The 21,588-nt window shown below is 45.8% G+C and overlaps 1 protein-coding gene across 8 annotated transcripts in view; it reads left to right on the top strand.

Moving 5' to 3' along the window:
- LOC106562854 (FH1/FH2 domain-containing protein 1) overlaps nt 1-20,372 on the top strand; it is a 174,174-nt gene extending 153,802 nt beyond the window's left edge. For all 8 annotated transcript variants that reach the window (XM_045689769.1, XM_045689773.1, XM_045689772.1 and 5 more), the window contains 11 exons: nt 196-401; nt 674-1,429; nt 1,819-1,974; nt 2,563-2,745; nt 3,380-3,499; nt 5,693-5,854; nt 6,844-7,034; nt 8,064-8,256; nt 9,376-9,550; nt 10,309-10,485; nt 14,767-20,372. In XM_045689769.1, coding sequence (XP_045545725.1) covers nt 196-401; nt 674-1,429; nt 1,819-1,974; nt 2,563-2,745; nt 3,380-3,499; nt 5,693-5,854; nt 6,844-7,034; nt 8,064-8,256; nt 9,376-9,550; nt 10,309-10,485; nt 14,767-14,849 — 2,402 coding nt within the window. In that variant the 3' untranslated portion in view covers nt 14,850-20,372. The remainder of the gene's footprint in view (nt 1-195; nt 402-673; nt 1,430-1,818; nt 1,975-2,562; nt 2,746-3,379; nt 3,500-5,692; nt 5,855-6,843; nt 7,035-8,063; nt 8,257-9,375; nt 9,551-10,308; nt 10,486-14,766) is intronic.
- Nucleotides 20,373-21,588: the final 1,216 nt, after the last annotated feature.

Genomic DNA, 21,588 nt, shown 5'->3' with positions numbered 1-21,588 from the left:
TGTCAATCAGTCTTGCTTCCTAAGTGGACAGTTTGATTGCACAGAAGTGTGATTGACTTGGAGTTACATTGTGTTGTTTAAGTGTTCCCTTTATTTTTTTGAGCAGTGTATATATATGTATATATATATATATAATGCTATGTGTGTGAATAGGATGATCGTAACATGCAGTTGTCCTTCCCTCCTGTCCTGTAGGTGTCAGTGTCCAACAGAACACCATCTCCAATGAGAAGAAGTTCATGCTGAACATGCTTTACGCCAAGAACTTCTCAGCCGGTCCCCTGAAGAGCCCGTCAGGCACCGACCCTGACCCCGAGGAGAGCCTCTCCGGAGAGCCAGAGGATCACAGAGGGCTGGGCAGGGCTGGTAGCAGTGTGAAGGAGCGTCTATCTAACCTCAAGGTAGGAATTAATTAGTGTCTGGGTTTTCTTTTCAATGAAATGTTCTGACTTTATTGAACAGATACAGACATCTATAGCAGAGATGAACACATGCTGACTGATCTATAGCAGGGGGGGATGCTGAATTAAAAAACAGCATTGTGTTTATTTTAATTTAAACTTATATCTGTCCAGCTTTTGGAAAATATCATTCAAATTTGAAATCTTTCGATTGCCACATTTTGTAATCGATCCAGATGGCCTTGATGAACTAACTGGTCGTTTTCCCCCAGGCCCACCAGGCCCAGCCTCTACCCAGCGAGGACAACAGTTTCAGGAGGGCAGAGCTGCAGGGTCTGGGTGGCAGTGCCCAGGCAGCGCGGGCCAGGCTGGCAGAGGAGCAGCAGAACCGGCGTGTCCGTCCGCAGTACAGCATCGATGCAGAGACCCACTCCCGAAACCTAGAGAGAACCCAGATGACCCCTCTGACCAGGGACAGACAGACTGACGCCTGGGACCTGCTCCAACCCAGCTCCAAAGCTCTGAAGATTAAAGACCTGGACTTCTCTGACCTCATGGAGGAGGAGGATATAGATGTTCTGGACGTGGATGTCTTTGACGTGGGTGTTGGTCGGGCCAGTGGTGGTGGTGGTGGCGTCCCACCTCCTCCTCCACCTATGCCTGGACTAGCCTCCGCTCCTCCACCCCCTCCTCCTCCTCCTCCTCCTGGGGCTCCGTGTCTGAGTCCCCCTCCTCCACCTCTTCCCCCACCGGGTGGAGGTCTCTGCTCCCCTCTTCCTCCCCCTCCTCCTGGAGCTCCCCCTCCACCTTTCTCCTCCTCTTCCTCCCAGCCTCCAGACCCGGCCTTTGCCAAGAAGAGAAAGACGGTCAAGTTGTTCTGGAAAGAACTCAAACAGTCAGACAGTCCCAGGAAGTGTAAATTCGGACGCGGGACGGTGTGGGCATCGCTGGATAAGGTCACCGTGGATACGGCCAAGCTGGAACACCTGTTTGAGTCCAAGGCCAAGGAGCTCCCCGTGGCTCTAAAGGTGAGGTGATTTACATCAGCTCAGAAATCAAAAGATCAGATTCCATGTGTTTTTGTTGCCATTTACACATGAAGGGAAAATATCAGATATGCCTAAATAATTGGCAAAATATGTCAATTGGACTGCCTGTGTAAATTATGTAAAGCTGTCTCAAGTACTGTAAAGCAGGAATGAAGTAAAAGCAATATTAACTGTATTCTCTGTTGGTGAATTGACTGGTGAATTGACTGGTGAATTGACTGCTTAATTAACAGGTAAATTGACTGGAGAATTGACTGGAGAATTGACTGGAGAATTGACTGGAGAATTGACTGGAGAATTGACTGGAGAACTGACTGGAGAACTGACTGGAGAATTGTAAATCTTTTCTATGTCGTTCGTCCTTGCAGAAAGGAGCAGAAGTGAAGAAGGCAGAGATACTGGTGTTAGATTCTAAGAGGAGCAACGCCATCAACATCGGAATGACCGTACTACCGGCTGTCCACGTCATCAAGACCGCCATCCTCAACTTTGACGAGTTTGCCATCAACAAGGAAGGCATCGAGGTGATACTGTCTTTTCACCACTGGGTGGGGCTGTTACCGTTACAGTTACAACTGAACAGGATCTGTAGGGCTGTTTACACCAGGATCAGTGCATTCTGACATAGAACATCAGTGACCTGCGAAGGGTTCAGGGGGAGAACTACACTATTTCTCTAGTGTAGATGAATTTGTGTTTACTGTCAATGACGGTATACCTGAAAATCTCTCTGTCAACAAAGCACCTTTTTTATTTTTAAATAACAAAATGTCTACTACTCACACTTTCTTAGTCCTCTGATTTTCCTTTGTCTGTGGTACAAATCTATGACTCTAGTCCTCTGTTCCAGTCATCCCCCTCTCTCTCTTCCTCCTCTAGAAAATCCATGACTCCAGTCATCCCTCTCTCTCTTCCTCCTCTAGAAAATCCATGCCTCCAGTCATCCCCCACTTTCTTCCCCCTCTAGAAAATCCATGACTCCAGTCATCTTTTCCAGTCATCCCCCTCTAGAAAAATCCATGACTCCAGTCATCTTTTCCAGTCATCCCCCTCTCTCTCTTCCTCCTCTAGAAAATCCATGCCTCTAACTCCAGTCATCTGTTGTCTTGTAGAAAATCCTGACGATGACTCCTAGTGAGGAGGAGAAGCAGAAGATCCAGGAGGCTCAGCTGGCTAACCCCGACGTCCCCCTGGGCTCAGCAGAACAGTTTCTCCTCACCCTATCGTCCATCAGTGGCCTCAGCGCTCGACTACAGCTCTGGGCCTTCAAACTCAACTATGAAACCCTGGAGAAGGTAGGATCAGGGGGGCTCTGTATTCCTAAAGCATCTGGCCTTGGATGCAGTCTGTTCTGCTAGTCTCATTATGGAATAGTCCTCGTGCCTCATTCAGAAACTGATCTGGGCCCAGGCTAGTGTTCTACTAGTCTCATTATGGAATAGTCTTCGTGCCTCATTCAGAAACTGATCTGGGCCCAGGCTAGTGTTCTGCTCTCATTATGGAATAGTCCACGTGCCTCATTCAGAAACTGATCTGGGCCCAGGCTAGTGTTCTGCTCTCATTATGGAATAGTCCTCGTGCCTCATTCAGAAACTGATAAGGGTCCATGGAATGTGGGACCATGAGTATCCTACATCTCCAGTCATCATGTGCAGCACTAGTGTAGTGGACTGTGAATCCTCACTGACTGCCGAGCCTGTTTGATGCAGTTTGTTTCCCCCTGAATGTTGTTAATCTCTTTGTCTCTGTGCAGGAGATAGCTGAGTCTCTCTTCCCCCTGAATGTTGTTAATTTCTTCGTCTCTGTGCAGGAGATATCTGAGCCTCTCTTCCCCCTGAATGTTATTAATCTATTTGTCTCTGTACAGGAGATAGCTGAGTCTCTCTTTCCCCTGAATGTCGTTCATCTCTTCTCTTCGTCTCTGTACAGGAGATAGCTGAGCCTCTCTTCGACCTGAAACTAGGCATGGAGCAGCTCGCCAAAAACAAAACCTTTAAGCGCATCCTAGCAACGCTTTTGGCCATTGGAAACTTCCTCAACAGTACCAGTGTAAGTGTGTTCTTCTTCCTCTGCGTCCCAAATGGAACCCTGTTCCCTGTATAGTGGTGCACTACTGTTGACCAGGGCCCATAGGGCTATATAGGGCATTAGGAATGTAAGGCCTCGTATCGTACAACAATGTAAAAATATCACCTCAAGTGGACTAGCAAGTGTGCATAAACCCGCCCACCTGAGGAGCTGTCTTTTTCAGACATCTACTTCCTGTGTTTGAGGTGGGGTGCAAAAAAACATCTACTTCCTGTGTTTGAGGGGGGGTGCAAAAAACATCTACTTCCTGTGTTTGAGGGGGTGCAAAAAACATCTACTTCCTGTGTTTGAGGGGGTGCAAAAAACATCTACTTCCTGTGTTTGAGGGGGTGCAAAAAACATTTACTTCCTGTGTTTGAGGTGGGGTGCAAAAAATATCTACTTCCTGTGTTTGAGGTGGGGTGCAAAAAATATCTACTTCCTGTGTTTGAGGGGGGTGCAAAAAACATCTACTTCCTGTGTTTGAGGTGGGGTGCAAAAAAAATCCACTTGTCACGTAACGTTACGACCGCGGAAATGTTTGTATAATGACCTGTCGAAAAACACCCCGGAAATGGTGTCAATGGAATACGTTTGTCTTTCCCGTTGAATCAGAACGGTAAAACTTAGTCAGGGATTTAACACATCGTCTCCACATCACAAGAAAGAACTTTATTTCATTAAAATTAAAAAAGTAATAATTTAATACAGTTGAAATGTTTGTTAATTTAATAATATATGCAAATAAAATACACCTGGTGTATTTATGCAAATGAGGCACAAATAATGTTCTTTATTCCAACACAAAATATACCTGATACAATAAAATATATATATAAAAAAATATGCACTCATATATAAAAATATATATATATAAAAAAATATGCACTCATATATATATATATTTTTTCTTCTCAATATTTGACGACAAATTCAAAACCTCAATTCCTACCAAAATCCCTTAAACTCCAATCAGTATCTGTGCTATAATTCAGTTAATAATTGTTGGATTATAAAAGTTTGGAGAATCTTCATCCAACTGGTGCCTTTATTAGAATAGTTTTTATACACTTTGTAACAATTTCAATGAGTGAAGGGATTAGATTGAACCCACAGTTGATACAGGAACGACGTGCTGTCTGGAGCAGAAAGCTTTAATGCCTTGGTACAAATCACCTGCCTTATGGCTTCACAATGACTTGGCTTCACAATGACTTGGCTTCACAATGACTTGGCTTCACAATGACTTGGCTTTACAATGACTTGACTTTACAATGACTTGACTTTACAATGACTTGGCTTCACAATGACTTGACTTCACAATGACTTGGCTTCACAATGACTTGGCTTCACAATGACTTGGCTTCACAATGACTTTGAGTTGGTTAAGCTGGTTAGAAGATGTTTATCCTGAAGGGGGAAGGAGGAAACGGTTCAGTAGAGTATATTTACTGTTTATTGTTAGATGGGTTGATTGTTGTAGTTTTGAGTCTAATGTAGTTTACCTCTGACTGTCATATCGCCTGTCTGTCTGATTTTCTGTCTGCCCATCTGTCTCGCTCTGTCTCTCCCTCTCTCTCTGTCACCCTCCCTCTCTCTCTGTCACCCTCCCTCTGGCTCTGTCTCTCTGTCCCTCCCCCCCCCCCCCTGGCTCTGTCTCCCCCTGGCTCTGTCCCCCCCTCTCTCTGTCTCTCTCTCTGTCACCCTCCCTCCCTCTCTGTCACCCTCCCTCCCTCTCTGTCACCCTCCCTCCCTCTCTGTCACCCTCCCTCCCTCTCTGTCACCCTCCCTCTCTCTCTGTCACCCTCCCTCTCTCTCTGTCACCCTCTGTCTCTCTGTCACCCTCCCTCTGGCTCTGTCTCTCTGTCCCCCCCTCTCTCTGTCCGTCCCCCCTGGCTCTGTCCCTCTCTTTGTCCCCCCTGGCTCTGTCTCCCCCTGACTCTGTCTCCCCCCTGGCTCTGTCTCCCCCCTGGCTCTGTCTTCCCCCCTGGCTCTGTCTCCCCCCTGGCTCTGTCCCTCTCTTTGTCCCCCCTGGCTCTGTCCCTCTCTCTGTCCCCCCTGGCTCTGTCCCTCTCTCTGTCCCCCCTGGCTCTGTCCCTCTGTCTGTGCTCCCCTGGCTCTGTCCCTCTGTCTGTCCCTCTCTCTGTCCCCCCCTGGCTCTGTCTCTCTCTGCAGGCTAAAGGTTTTGAGCTGAACTACTTGGAGAAGGTAACCGAGGTGAAGGATACGGTCCACAGACAGTCTCTGCTCCATCACACCTGTAACTTCATAGTAGACAACTACACGGACACCTCCGATGTCTATTCTGAGATCCCCTCCATCACACGCTCTGCTAAAGTAAGACTCCCTGTAGACGGGGGGGGACCCTGGGTAAAAGTAGTGCTCTATGGAAATCAATGACTCTCTGCTCTGTCCCCCCCACAGATTCATGGGATTTAAATATAGTTTGATCTAGTTTAATTAGGACATGCTTATTTGGGTTGTAGGTTCTATGAAGCAGCAAAAAATCAAATCAACATTTTATTAGTCACATGCGCCAAATACAACAGGTGTAGGAGACCTTACAGTGAAATGCTGAATACAACAGGTGTAGTAGACCTTACAGTGAAATGCTAAATACAACAGGTGTAGTAGACCTTACAGTGAAATGCTGAATACAACAGGTGTAGTAGACCTTACAGTGAAATGCTGAATACAACAGGTGTAGTAGACCTTACAGTGAAATGCTGAATACAACAGGTGTAGTAGACCTTACAGTGAAATGCTGAATACAACAGGTGTAGACCTTTACAGTGAAATGCTGAATACAACAGGTGTAGACCTCACAGTGAAATGCTGAATACAACAGGTGTAGTAGACCTTACAGTGAAATGCTGAATACAACAGGTGTAGTAGACCTCACAGTGAAATGCTGAATACAACAGGTGTAGTAGACCTTACAGTGAAATGCTGAATACAACAGGTGTAGTAGACCTCACAGTGAAATGCTGAATACAACAGGTGTAGTAGACCTCACAGTGAAATGCTGAATACAACAGGTGTAGTAGACCTCACAGTGAAATGCTGAATACAACAGGTGTAGTAGACCTTACAGTGAAATGCTGAATACAACAGGTGTAGTAGACCTTTACAGTGAAATGCTGACTAGTCAGAATGATACAATGGACCTGTTGTGTTAAACTCTGTCTCACACTCTCTGTCTGTCCCTCTGTCTGTCTCTCTCTGTCTGTCCGGCCGTCCCTCGCTGTCTGTCCCCCTGTCTGTCCCCCTGTCTCTGTCTGTCCGGCCGTCCCTCGCTGTCTGTCCCTCTGTCTCCCCGTCTCCAGGTGGAGTTTGAGCAGCTGTCAGATAACCTGGTTCAGCTGGAGAGGAAGTGTAAGACATCGTGGGACAATCTAAAGGTGATGTCTAAACACGAGACCAAGGCTGTCCTGAAGAACAAGTTGACCGACTTCCTTAAAGACTGTACAGAGAGGATTATCATCCTGAAGGTGGTTCACAGACGCATCATCAACAGGTGACTTACACACACACACACACACAGGACACACACTAGACACACACACACACACAGAGCCCTAGATGTGGAGCCTTTTATAACAAACCACATTCACTGAGACACATAAACAGGAAAGAGGATTTCTAGTTGAATAATGATGTAGGTAATTGGCTTACATGACGGAAAGTCATTCCATACTTCTAACTACAACCATACACATGAAATATCCCCTTACCCTCTAAAACCCCTCTCTCCCTCGCTCTCCCCTCTTTCTCTCTCCCTACCCCTCTCTCTTTCTCTCTCCCTACCCCTCTCTCTTTCTCTCTCCCTACCCCTCTTTCTCTCTCCCTACCTCTTTCTCTCTCCCTACCTCTCTTTCTCTCTCCCTACCTCTCTTTCTCTCTCCCTACCTCTCTTTCTCTCTCCCTACCTCTCTTTCTCTCTCCCTACCCCTTTCTCTCTCCCTACCTCTCTTTCTCTCCCTATCCCCCTCTTTCTCTCTCCCTATCCCCCTCTTTCTCTCTCCCTATCCCCCTCTTTCTCTCTCCCTATCCCCCTCTTTCTCTCTCCCTATCCCTCTCTTTCTTTCTTTCTTTCTCCCTATCCCTCTCTTTCTTTCTCCCTATCCCTCTCTTTCTCTCTCCCTATCCCTCTCTCTTTCTCTCTCCCTATCCCTCTCTCTCTTTCTCTCTCTCTCCCTACCTCTCTTTCTCTCTCCCTACCTCTCTTTCTCTCTCCCTACCCCTCTCTTTCTCTCCCCTCTATTTCTCTCCCCTCTCTTTCTCTCTCCCTACCCCTCTCTTTCTCTCTCCCTACCTCTCTTTCTCTCTCCCTACCCCTCTTTCTCTCTCCCTATCCCTCTCTTTCTCTCTCCCTATCCCTCTCTCTCTTTCTCTCTATCCCTCTCTCTCTCTCTATCTACCCCTCTCTCTCTTTCTCTCTATCTACCCCTCTCTCTCTTTCTCTCTCCCTACCCCTCTCTCTCTTTCTCTCTCCCTACCCCTCTCTCTCTTTCTCTCTCCCTACCCCTCTCTCTCTTTCTCTCAGGTTCCATTCCTTCCTGCTGTACCTAGGTCAGCCATCCTACTCTGTTCGGGACACTAAAGTCACCCACTTTTGTAAGATTATCAGTGAGTTTTCTCTGGAGTACCGGACCACCAGGGAGAGGGTCCTGACCCAGAAACACAAGCGGGCTACCCACAGGGAACGCACCAAGACCAGGGGAAAGATGATCACTGAGGTGGGTCTGGGGTGTAGGTCTGGGGCTAGGGGGTTGGGGTAGAGGGTAGGGGTAGAGGGTAGGGTGTAGGTCTGGGGGTAGGGGTAGAGGGTAGGGGTAGAGGGTAGGGGTAGAGGGTAGGGGGGTAGGTCTGGGGCTAGGTCTGGGGGTAGAGGGTAGGGGTAGGTCTGGGGCTAGAGGATAGGGCTAGGTCTGGGGGTTGAGGGTAGGGGTAGAGGGTAGGGCTCGGTCTGGGGGTAGAGGGTAGGGCTAGGTCTGGGGGTAGGGGTAGAGGGTAGGTCTGGGGCTAGGGGGTAGGGCTAGGTCTGGGGGTAGAGGGTAGGGCTAGGTTTGGGGGTAGGGGTAGAGGGTAGAGGGTAGGTCTGGGGCTAGGGGGTAGGGCTAGGTCTGGGGATAGAGGGTAGGGCTAGGTTTGGGGCTAGGGGGTAGAGGGTAGGGCTAGGTCTGGGGGTAGAGGGTAGGGGTAGAGGGTAGGGCTAGGTCTGGGGGTAGAGGGTAGGGCTAGGTCTGGGGGTAGGGGTAGAGGGTAGGGGTAGGGGATGGTAGAGCAAGATTGAACCACACAATGGCTTTATTGAACCTGGCTTTATTAAACCACACTATGGCTTTATTAAACCCCACTATGGCTTTATTAAACCTGGCTTTATTAAACCCCACTATGGCTTTATTAAACCTGGCTTTATTAAACCACACTATGGCTTTATTAAACCTGGCTTTATTAAACCACACTATGGCTTTATTAAACCTGGCTTTATTAAACCTGGTTTTATTAAACCACACTAAGGCTTTATTAAACCTGGTTTTATTAAAACTGGCTTCACACATTGACATTTTCTCATTTAAAATGCAAAGTGGATTTCAGAAGTCATTACACTCCTCCTACCTTTTACACCAGTGTCTGAATCCATGCTGCCTCTCTCTCTCTCGCTCTCTCGCTCTTTTTCTCTCTCGCTCTCTTGCTCTTTTTCGCTCTCTCTCTTTTTCTCTCTCTCGCTCTCTCGCTCTCTCGCTCTTTTTCTCTCTCGCTCTCTCGCTCTTTTTCTCTCTCTCACACTCCCTCCCTCTCTCACACTCTCGCTCTTTCCCTCTCCCTCCCTTTCTGTCCTCCCCCCTTCTCAGACGGAGAAGTTCTCTGGTGCGGTCTCTCCCCAGTCCCAGGACAGCCCCTCCCTTGTCTCCAGGCCTGTAGATCCAGAGCCGGCCCAGGAGGAGCATGAGAACATGAAGAACATCCTCAACATCTCCAGCAGCACCGACCACCAGGGGAACCTGCGCCGCAACCGGGGCTACCGCAGTAAGACCCCCAGAGATGCAGACACACAGATACACTCACCCAGCAGGACCTCTGTCTGCTAACATGGTGCTAACCCAGGAATGGGTTGGTATTTCAGGCATAATGAAACATAATAAATCTCTGCATCCCAGCAGTCTCTGGAGGGTTATATATATATATATATATATATACGACCGTTGAAAAGTTTGGGGTCACTTAGAAACGTCCTTGTTTATGAAAGAAAAGCAACAAAAAAATGTGCCCATTTTTTTAAATGACATCAAATTGATCAGAAATACAGTGTAGACATTGTTAATGTTGTAAATGACTATTGTAGCTGGAAACGGCTGATTTTTTTGTCATGGAATATCTACATTGGCGTACAGAGGCCCATTATCAGCAACCATCACTCCTGTGTTCCAATGGCACGTTGTGTTAGCTAATCCAAGTTTATCATTTTAAAAGGCTAATTAATCATTAGAAAACCCTTTTGCAATTATGTTAGCACAGCTGAAAACTGTTGTTCTGATTTAAAGAAGCAATTAAACTGGCCTTCTTTAGACTAGTGATCCTAACAGACATAAGATAGGGAATTTTTACTAGGATTAAATATCAGGAATTGTGAAAAACTGAGTTTAAATGTATTTGGCTAAGGTGTTTGTAAACTTCTTCAACTGTGTGTGTTTAAAAGTTTGATTTGATTTCGTCCCCATTTTAAATAAAGTTTGATTTGATTTCGTCCCCATTTTAAATAAAGTTGGATTTGATTTCGTCCCCAGGTCTAGGCCCAGTTTCTCCATCCCAGATGTCTGTGGCCAAAGAGGACAGTGCCAGCTCCCAGGATGATGCTACGGATGAGATCATGGATCGCCTAGTCAAGTCTGTTACCAGGAACCCCACAGAGAGGCCGTCCAGCCCCAAGACACGCAAACGCTCCCGCCTCAACAGGAAGTCGTGTGAGTACTACAACATGGAGAGGAATGGGCCTTTAAGTAGACCAGAGCCAGTTGTTGAATTGATCTCTTCATCTAAATAAACTCTCTCTCTGTTTCTTCACGTGTTATTTCCCAAGTGACCCTTTCTAAATCAAATCTAATTTATTTATATAGCCCTTCTTACATCAGCTGATATCTCAAAGTGCTGTACAGAAACCCAGCCTAAAACCCCAAACAGCAAGCAATGCAGGTGTAGAAGCATGGTGGCTAGGAAAAACTCCCTAGAAAGGAAAAAACCTAGGAAGAAACCTAAAGAGGAACCAGGCTATGAGGGGTGGCCAGTCCTCTTCTGGCTGTACTGCCATCTCTAAATGTAGAGAGGCTGCTGAACTGCCATTCCATACAGCTCCCACCGTTCATCACTAGCCTGGATCCATTGTAGGTGTGCAGGCTTTTGTTCAAGCCCAGCACCTAATTAAAAAATAGATATATATTTATTTCACCTTTATTTAACCAGGTAGGCTAGTTGAGAACAAGTTCTCATTTACAACTGCGACCTGGCAAAGATAAAGCAAAGCAGTGCGACACAAACAACAACACAGAGTTACACATGGAGTAAACAAAACATACAGTCAATAACACAATATGACAACAATTCACCTGATCAAGGTCTTCAATCTGGTCTATACCAGTTACAGTAGAGTTTGGCTGGAACAAAAGGCCTCCACTCTGTAGTCCTACTAGACAAGGCTTGGTGACTACTGTCTTCCGTCCACTCTGTAGTCCTACTAGACAAGGCTTGGTGACTACTGTCTTCTGTCCACTCTGTAGTCCTACTAGACAAGGCTTGGTGACTACTGTCTTCCGTCCACTCTATAGTCCTACTAGACAAGGCTTGGTGACTACTGTCTTCCGTCCACTCTGTAGTCCTACTAGACAAGGCTTGGTGACTAGTGTGAATGTTTTGTCCTCTGACAAATCAATTGTAAATTTCGGTGTTCCTCAAGGTTCTGTTTTAGGACCACTATTGTTTTCACTATATATTTTACCTCTTGGGGATGTCATTCGAAAACATAATGTTACATTTCACTGCTATGCGGACGACACACAGCTGTACATTTCAATGAAACATGGTGAAGCCCCAAAATTGCCCTCGCTAGAAGCCTGTGTTTCAGACATAAAGAAGTGGATGGCTGCAAACTTTCTACTTTTAAACTCGGACAAAACAGAGATGCTTGTTCTAGGTCCCAAGAAACAAAGAGATCTTCTGTTGAATCTGACAATTAATCTGGATGGTTGTACAGTCGTCTCAAATAAAACTGTGAAGGACCTCGGCGTTACTCTGGACCCTGATCTCTCTTTTGAAGAACATATCAAGACTGTTTCAAGGACAGCTTTTTTCCATCTACGTAACATTGCAAAAATCTGAAACTTTCTGTCCAAAAATGACGCAGAAAAATTAATCCATGCTTTTGTTACTTCTAGGCTGGACTACTGCAATGCTCTACTTTCCGGTTACCCGGATAAAGCACTAAACAAACTTCAGTTAGTGCTAAATACGGCTGCTAGAATCCTGACTAGAACCAAAAAATTTGATCATATTACTCCAGTGCTAGCCTCCCTACACTGGCTTCCTGTTAAGGCAAGGGCTGATTTCAAGGTTTTACTGCTAACCTACAAAGCATTACATGGGCTTGCTCCTACCTATCTTTCCGATTTGGTCCTGCCGTACATACCTACACGTACGCTACGGTCACAAGACGCAGGCCTCCTAATTGTCCCTAGAATTTCTAAGCAAACGGCTGGAGGTAGGGCTTTCTCCTATAGAGCTCCATTTTTATGGAATGGTCTGCCTACCAATGTGAGAGACGCAGACTCAGTCTCAACCTTTAAGTCTTTACTGAAGACTTATCTCTTCAGTAGGTCTTATGATTAAGTATAGTCTGGCCCAGGAGTGTGAAGGTGAACGGAAAGGCTGGAGCAACGAACCGCCCTTGCTGTCTCTGCCTTGCCGGTTCCCCTCTTTCCACTGGGATTCTCTGCCTCTAACCCTTTTACAGGGGCTGAGTCACTGGCTTACTGGTGTTCTTCCATGCCGTCCATGGGAGGGGTGCGTCACTTGAGTGGGTTGAGTCACTGACGTGGTCTTCCTGTCTGGGTTGGCGCCCCCCTTGGGTTGTGCCATGGCGGAGATCGTTGTGGGCTATACTCGGCCTTGTCTTAGGACGGTAAGTTGGTGGTTGGAGACATCCCTCTAGTGGTGTGGGGGCTGTGCTTTGGCAAAGTGGGTGGGGTTATATCCTGCCTGTTTGGCCCTGTCCGGGGTATCATCGGATGGGGCCACAGTGTCTTCTGATCCCTCCTGTCTCAGCCTCCAGTATTTATGCTGCAGTAGTTTATGTGTCGGGGGGCTAGGGTCAGTCTGTTACATCTGGAGTATTTCTCTTGTCTTATCCGGTGTCCTGTGTGAATTTAAATATGCTCTCTCTAATTCTCTCTTTCTGTCTTTCTCTCGGAGGACCTGAGCCCTAGGACCATGCCTCAGGACTACCTGGTATGATGACTCCTTGCTGTCCCCAGTCCACCTGGCCGTGCTGCTGCTCCAGTTTCAACTGTTCTGCCTGCGGCTATGGAACCCTGACCTGTTCACCGGACGTGCTTGTTGCACCCTCGACAACTACTATGATTATTATTATTTGACCATGCTGGTCATTTATGAACATTTTAAAATCTTGACCATGTTCTGTTATAATATCCACCCTGCACAGCCAGAAGAGGACTGGCCACCCCTCATAGCCTGGTTCCTCTCTAGGTTTCTTCCTAGGTTTTTGGCCTTTCTAGGGAGTTTTTCCTAGGGAGTTTTTCCTAGCCACCGTGCTTCTTTCACATGCTTTGCTTGCTGTTTGGGGTTTTAGGCTGGGTTTCTGTACAGCACTTTGAGATATCAGCTGATGTACGAAGGGCTATATAAATACATTTGATTTGATTTGATTTACTGTCTTCCGTCCACTCTGTAGTCCTACTAGACAAGGCTTGGTGACTACTGTCTTCCGTCCACTCTGTAGTCCTACTAGACAAGGCTTGGTGACTACTGTCTTCCGTCCACTCTGTAGTCCTACTAGACAAGGCTTGGTGACTACTGTCTTCCATCCACTCTGTAGTCCTACTAGACAAGGCTTGGTGACTACTGTCTTCCGTCCACTCTGTGGTCCTACTAGACAAGGCTTGGTGACTACTGTCTTCCGTCCACTCTGTAGTCCTACTAGACAAGGCTTGGTGACTACTGTCGTCCATCTTGATCTCATTGAACTTCTACCACCAGTACCTGGAAAGGGTCAAGGCTAGATGTGTGACGCCACTGAGGGATAAGCCCTTTTGTCCCTGTCTGTGTCTCTATGTCCTTGTGTGTCCATCCACAGCATGATGTGTGTTCATAACAGAGCTTTATCTGGACAACAGAGCGTTATCTCCCTGGGCCCATAATATCTCTGTTGTTAGTTCCTCTCTAAAGATATCTACATACCCAGCGTTTATATCCTCCCAGGCTTTCATTCTCCCACAAATGAAGAACTGATTTCTGTTCTGTTTTCAACTGACATCCTGACATCTCAGTAAAGTGTACAAGAACCTTCACAAAATGAAGATGTGTTGATATCATCCAAAATGGCACCCTAACGGGCTCTGGTCTAAAGTAGTGCACTATATAGGGAATAGGTCCCTGGTCTAAAGTAGTGCACTATATAGGGCTCTGGTCTAAAGATGTGCACTATATAGGGAATAGGGTTCTGGTCTATAGTAATACCACTATATAGGGAATAGGGCTCTGGTCTAAAGTAGTACCACTATATAGGGAATAGGGCTCTGGTCTAAAGTAGTACCACTATATAGGGAATAGGGCTCTGGTCTATAGTAGTACCACTATATAGGGAATAGGGCTCTGGTCTATAGTAGTACCACTATATAGGGAATAGGGCTCTGGTCTAAAGTAGTGCACTATATAGGGCTCTGGTCTATAGTAGTGCACTATATAGGGAATAGGTCCCTGGTCTAAAGTAGTGCACTATATAGGGAATAGGGTTCTGGTCTAAAGGACCGCTGGGTGGGTTGGTAACCTCCTGGACCGCTGGGTGGGGGGGTAACCTTCTGGACCGCTGGGTGGGGGGGTAACCTCTTGGAGCGGTGGGTGGTGGGAGGTGTGAAATGGAAATGTTTTTTTTAAATTATCCCTGAGACGGTGCGTTGGCGTGGTAACGTGTGTGTGCGTTCTCATCTGGTTTGACGTGGTGTTTCTGTGTGTTGCAGTGAGGAGGACTCTGAAGAGCGGACTAAGTGTCGACGTGGTTCAGGCTCTGGGACTCAGCAACAAGACTGGTGACAAGCTCTGAACACACAGACCTACACAGACTGGTGACAAGCTCTGAACACACAGACACACACAGACCTACACAGACTGGTGACAAGCTCTGAACACACAGACACACACAGACCTACACAGACTGGTGACAAGCTCTGAACACACAGACACACACAGACCTACACAGACTGGTGACAAGCTCTGAACACACAGAGACACACAGACCTACACAGACTGGTAGCAAGCTCTGAACACACAGACACACACAGACCTACACAGACGGGTGACAAGCTCTGAACACACAGAGACACACAGACCTACACAGACTGGTAGCAAGCTCTGAACACACAGACACACACAGACCTACACAGACTGGTGACAAGCTCTGAACACACAGAGACACACAGACCTACACAGACAGACTGAGACACAGTACTACTACACACACCAGCAATGAAGAGGAAGGATGAAGTCATGCCAGTACCAAGGGCCTGGATCTGAGAAAGGCCTGATTTGACATAAAGAAGAGACAGTACATATAGGAAGGACATGCTGGTGCTGACTACAGTCCCGTCCCCCCCAGAAGAGACAGTACATATAGGAAGGACATACTGGTGCTGACTACAGTCCCCCCCCCCCCAGAAGAGACAGTACATGTAGAAAGGACATGCTGGTGCTGACTACAGTCCCGTCCCCCCAGAAGAGACAGTACATATAGGAAGGACATGCTGGTGCTGACTACAGTCCCGTCCCTCCCCAGAAGAGACAGTACATATAGGAAGGACATGCTGGTGCTGACTACAGTCCCCCCCCCCAGAAGAGACAGTACATGTAGGAAGGACATGCTGGTGCTGACTACAGTCCCCCCCCAGAAGAAACAGTACATGTAGAAAGGACATGCTGGTGCTGACTACAGTCCCGTCCCCCCAGAAGAGACAGCACATATAGGAAGGACATGCTGGTGCTGACTACAGTCCCGTCCCCCCCCCAGAAGAGACAGTACATGTAGAAAGGACATGCTGGTGCTGACTACAGTACCCCCCCTAAGGCTGGGGTTGTTCCTGTCTCACTACATAACACCCATAACACCCGTTTCTCTTCACGTCGTGCTGGAAGATATGAAAAACTCTACTGTTCATTGTTTAGTTTTTTTCCTCTAAATGGACGAGTCACTCGGTAGAAACGTGGCTGAAGGCTGGAGAAGTGTTTCAGGAAACGTGGCTGAAGGCTGGAGAAGTGTTTCAGGAAACGTGGCTGAAGGCTGGAGAAGTGTTTCAGGAAACGCGGCTGAAGGCTGGAGAAGTGTTTCAGGAAACGCGGCTGAAGGCTGGAGAAGTGTTTCAGGAAACGCGGCTGAAGGCCTGGAGAAGTGTTTCAGGAAACGCGGCTGAAGGCCTGGAGAAGTGTTTCAGGAAACGCGGCTGAAGGCCTGGAGAAGTGTTTCAGGAAACGTGGCTGAAGGCTGGAGAAGTGTTTCAGGTATTGATGTAAATATACAGATGTTTTGCTGTGGTAGACATCATGATGTATCATATTTAAGAGATTTATACAGTATGATGTACATTTAACTGAACATTAAGGACAAATGAGACTATTTTTAAAGACTACTGCGTGTCTGGAATCAGGGTGGTGGAGGGGGGTAACAGGATGTTTTAGTCAAGAAGTGGTTGAATATAAACTCTGGTATAATTATTATTATAATGGATAAAAGCATCAGATGTTATTAACTTTTTATAATTATAGTGTGAGAGAGTCTAATGTTTTATATGCTGTTAAATAGAGGTCATGTTGAGCCTGGTCTCAGACAATATACACACACACTGAGACGTCACACTGAGACGTCACTGAGACACACACACACACAGAGAGAGAGACGTCTCAGACAACACACACACACACACACACAGAGAGGGACGTCTCAGACAATACACACACACACACAGAGAGGGAGAGAGACGTCTCAGACAATACATACACAGAGAGGGACGTCTCAGACAATACACACACACACAGAGAGAGAGCGAGACGCCTCAGACAACACACACACACACACACAGAGAGGGCCGTCTCAGACGACACACGAGGTGATCTGATCTAGACAGAGGACATATAAACCAGGTCACATGCCCACATTATTTATCACACACACAAACCTTGTTTCACTGTTAATATTTGGACCCCACGGGGGGTGTGTGTGTGTGAGAGTCTAGGTACTGTACGGGGGTGGTGTGTGTGTGTGTGTGTGTGTGTGTGTGTGTGTGTGTGTGTGTGTGTGTGTGTGTGTGTGTGTGTGTGTGTGTGTGTGTGTGTGTGTGTGTGTGTGTGTGTGTGTGTGTTGTGTGTAAGTCTAGGTACTGTACGGTGTGTAGTATTTTACCCGCTGTATCATATTTCAGTTCAGGAGGGTTGATTGTTCCAACACACACCTTTAGGATTCAACCTCTGGTCATATAGAACAACCTCTGGTCATATAGAACAGCATAAAACACCCTCTGGTCATATAGAACAACCTCTGGTCATATAGAACAGCATAAAACACCCTCTGGTCATATAGAACACCCTCTGGTCATATAGAACACCCTCTGGTCATATAGAACAGCATCTGGTCATATAGAACAACCTCTGGTCATATAAAACACCCTCTGGTCATATAGAACAGCATAAAACAACCTCTGGTCATATAGAACAGCATAAAACACCCTCTGGTCATACAGAACAGCATAAAACAACCTCTGGTCATATAGAACAGCATAAAACAACCTCTGGTCATATAGAACAGCATAAAACACCCTCTGGTCATATAGAACAGCATAAAACACCCTCTGGTCATATAGAACAACCTCTGGTCATATAGAACAGCATAAAACAACCTCTGGTCATATAGAACACCCTCTGGTCATATAGAACAGCATAAAACAACCTCTGGTCATATAGAACAGCATAAAACAACCTCTGGTCATATAGAACAACCTCTGGTCATATAGAACAGCATAAAACAACCTCTGGTCATATAGAACAGCATAAAACAACCTCTGGTCATATAGAACAACCTCTGGTCATATAGAACAGCATAAAACACCCTCTGCTCATATAGAACAGCATAAAACACCCTCTGGTCATATAGAACAACCTCTGGTCATATAGAACAGCATAAAACAACCTCTGGTCATATAGAACACCCTCTGGTCATATAGAACAGCATAAAACACCCTCTGGTCATATAGAACAGCATAAAACACCCTCTGGTCATATAGAACAGCATAAAACACCCTCTGGTCATATAGAACAACCTCTGGTCATATAGAACAGCATAAAACAACCTCTGGTCATATAGAACACCCTCTGGTCATATAGAACAGCATAAAACACCCTCTGGTCATATAGAACAGCATAAAACACCCTCTGGTCATATAGAACACCCTCTGGTCATATAGAACAGCATAAAACAACCTCTGGTCATATAGAACACCCTCTGGTCATATAGAACAGCATAAAACAACCTCTGGTCATATAGAACACCCTCTGGTCATATAGAACAGCATAAAACACCCTCTGGTCATATAGAACAGCATAAAACACCCTCTGGTCATATAGAACAACCTCTGGTCATATAGAACAGCATAAAATAACCTCTGGTCATATAGAACACCCTCTGGTCATATAGAACAGCATAAAACAACCTCTGGTCATATAGAACAGCATAAAACAACCTCTGGTCATATAGAACACCCTCTGGTCATATAGAACAGCATAAAACACCCTCTGGTCATATAGAACAGCATAAAACACCCTCTGGTCATATAGAACAGCATAAAACACCCTCTAGTCATATAGAACAACCTCTGGTCATATAGAACAGCATAAAACAACCTCTGGTCATATAGAACACCCTCTGGTCATATAGAACAGCATAAAACACCCTCTGGTCATATAGAACAGCATAAAACACCCTCTGGTCATATAGAACACCATCTGGTCATATAGAACAGCATAAAACACCCTCTGGTCATATAGAACAGCATAAAACACCCTCTGGTCAATAGAACAGCATAAAACACCCTCTGGTCATATAGAACACCCTCTGGTCATATAGAACAGCATAAAACAACCTCTGGTCATATAGAACACCCTCTGGTCATATAGAACAGCATAAAACAACCTCTGGTCATATAGAACAACCTCTGGTCATATAGAACAGCATAAAACAACACTTACACCCTTAATGTTAAGTGTAATTCCACTCCGTGTAACGACGCCACTCTGTCTCCAACGTGCACAGTAGCGATGAACTAACGGTGACCTCTGTTTCCAAGGTACACGGTATTGTATATACAGAGAGAGATATACGTTCACGTCCAAGGAAAGATATTGTTATGTCCCCGGGGGGGATCCACGGGGGGGTCCACGGGGGGATCCATGATCCACGGGGGGATCCATACAGTGTCTTTCTGAAATACAATAATTTTAAGGGCAGCGTTTTTGAAGGAAGTTCTGACTATGATATGTAGAGAATAAAGAGATTTGCCTGTTTGCACTGGGAGGTGGGGTATGATACAATAGCAAGGATAACGTTGTCAAGACTTCACTGTTTTCTGATCACGTGTTCACTTCCCTTAGTTGTGTTGAATACAGTTGTGTTTACCTGTGTGTATACCTGTGTGTATACCTGTGTGTTTACCTGTGTGTATACCTGTGTGTATACCTGTGTGTTTACCTGTGTGTATTGAGTTGTGTATATGAAGTGTGTTTCAGTTGTTCTAGGTGGAATGCGTACTGCATGTTGTTTACACATTCACTATTTCCTGTAGATATATGTACTCCACGGCAGTGTCCCAAATCACACCCTATTCCCTATAAACAGTAGTTCTTCGCATGTGTCCCAAATCACACCCTATTCCCTATATACAGTAGTTCCCCGCATGTGTCCCAAATCACACCCTATTCCCTATATACAGTAGTTCCATGTGTGTGTCCCAAATCACACCCTATTCCCTATATACAGTAGTTCCACGCTTGTGTCCCATATCACACCTTATTCCCTATATACAGTAGTACACTACTTTTGACTAGCGCCCATAGGGCTTTGTTCAAAAGTACCGCAATATGTAGGGAGAAGGGTGCCATTTTTAAAACGTACCTCGCTTCAGTCACTATTCTGAGGCACATATGTTAAAGATAGACCCTCGTCCCCTTCCTCCTCTGTGTATGTGTTCTGGTCATTTAAACCCTGTTTTGAAATTATTTGAACCTTCTGGTAAAGATCACCTGTTTTTTTTATTTTTTTATTGTACGACAGTGTTCTGCCTGCTGTTACGATGCCCGTTTTTTTTAAATGGAGAATTAAAGTTACTTTCTATTGTTACGATCTATCTGAGGACACGATGGCCGTATTATGAGACTATGTGTGTGTCTGTGTGGACACAGGAGCGACGGCAAACTGTAACTAAATGTTAAATGGTTGTAATAATGCTTAATTGAAGTCTTATTTTAAGTGTTTTATCGTCATATGTTTCCCAAATGAATAAAAACATGAATAAAAACATCTTCAAGCATACAGTCGACTGTACCAATGTTATTCTTTCACTCAGATTGTGTTAGGTTACATTACCTTATGGCTCTAGTAGTAAACTGTCTCAATCTTTCACAGAATGCCACAGTCAGGACTAGTGGTCTTTCACAGAATGCCACAGTCAGGACTAGTGGTCTTTCACAGAATGCCACAGTCAGGACTAGTGGTCTTTCACAGAATGCCACAGTCAGGACTAGTCGTCTTTCACAGAATGCTACAGTCAGGACTAGTGGTCTTTCACAGAATGATACAGTCAGGACTAGTCGTCTTTCACAGAATGATACAGTCAGGACTAGTGGTCTTTCACAGAATGATACAGTCAGGACTAGTCATCTTTCACAGAATGATACAATCAGGACTAGTCGTCTTTCACAGAATGATAAAGTCAGGACTAGTCGTCTTTCACAGAATGATACAGTCAGGACTAGTCGTCTTTCACAGAATGATAGTCAGGACGAGTCATCTTTCACAGAAGGATACAGTCAGGACTAGTCATCTTTCACAGAATGATACAGTCAGGACTAGGGTCTTTCACAGAATGCTACAGTCAGGAGTAGTCGTCTTTCACAGAATGCTACAATCAGGACTAGTCGTCTTTCACAGAATGCTACAGTCAGGACTAGTCATCTTTCACATAATGATACAGTCAGGACTAGCCGTCTTTCACAGAATGATAGTCAGGACTAGTCATCTTTCACAGAATGATACAGTCAGGACTAGCTGTCTTTCACAGAATGCCACAGTCGGGAGAAGTCGTCTTTCACAGAATGCCACAGTCAGGAGTAGTCGTCTTTCACAGAATGCTACAGTCAGGAGTAGTCGTCTTTCACAGAATGTTACAGTCAGGACTAGTCGTATTTCACAGAATGCTACAGTCAGGACTAGCCGTCTTTCACAGAATGCTTTCACAGAATGCTACAGTCAGGACTAGTCGTCTTTCACAGAATGCTACAGTCAGGACTAGTGGTCTTTCACAGAATGCTACAGTCAGGACTAGTGGTCTTTCACAGAATGCTACAGTCAGGACTAGTCGTCTTTCACAGAATGCCACAGTCAGGAGTAGCCATCTTTCACAGAATGCTACAGTCAGGACTAGTCGTCTTTCACAGAATGCCACAGTCAGGACTAGTCGTCTTTAAAAACAATACATTGACAGCTCTCAGATCCGCACTCTGCTGTGGCCCGTGCGCATGTGATGGCT

The sequence above is a fragment of the Salmo salar genome, chromosome ssa11, assembly GCF_905237065.1.
Source record: "Salmo salar chromosome ssa11, Ssal_v3.1, whole genome shotgun sequence".
NCBI lineage: Eukaryota > Metazoa > Chordata > Actinopteri > Salmoniformes > Salmonidae > Salmo > Salmo salar.
This window is presented reverse-complemented; position numbering and strand designations above follow the sequence as displayed.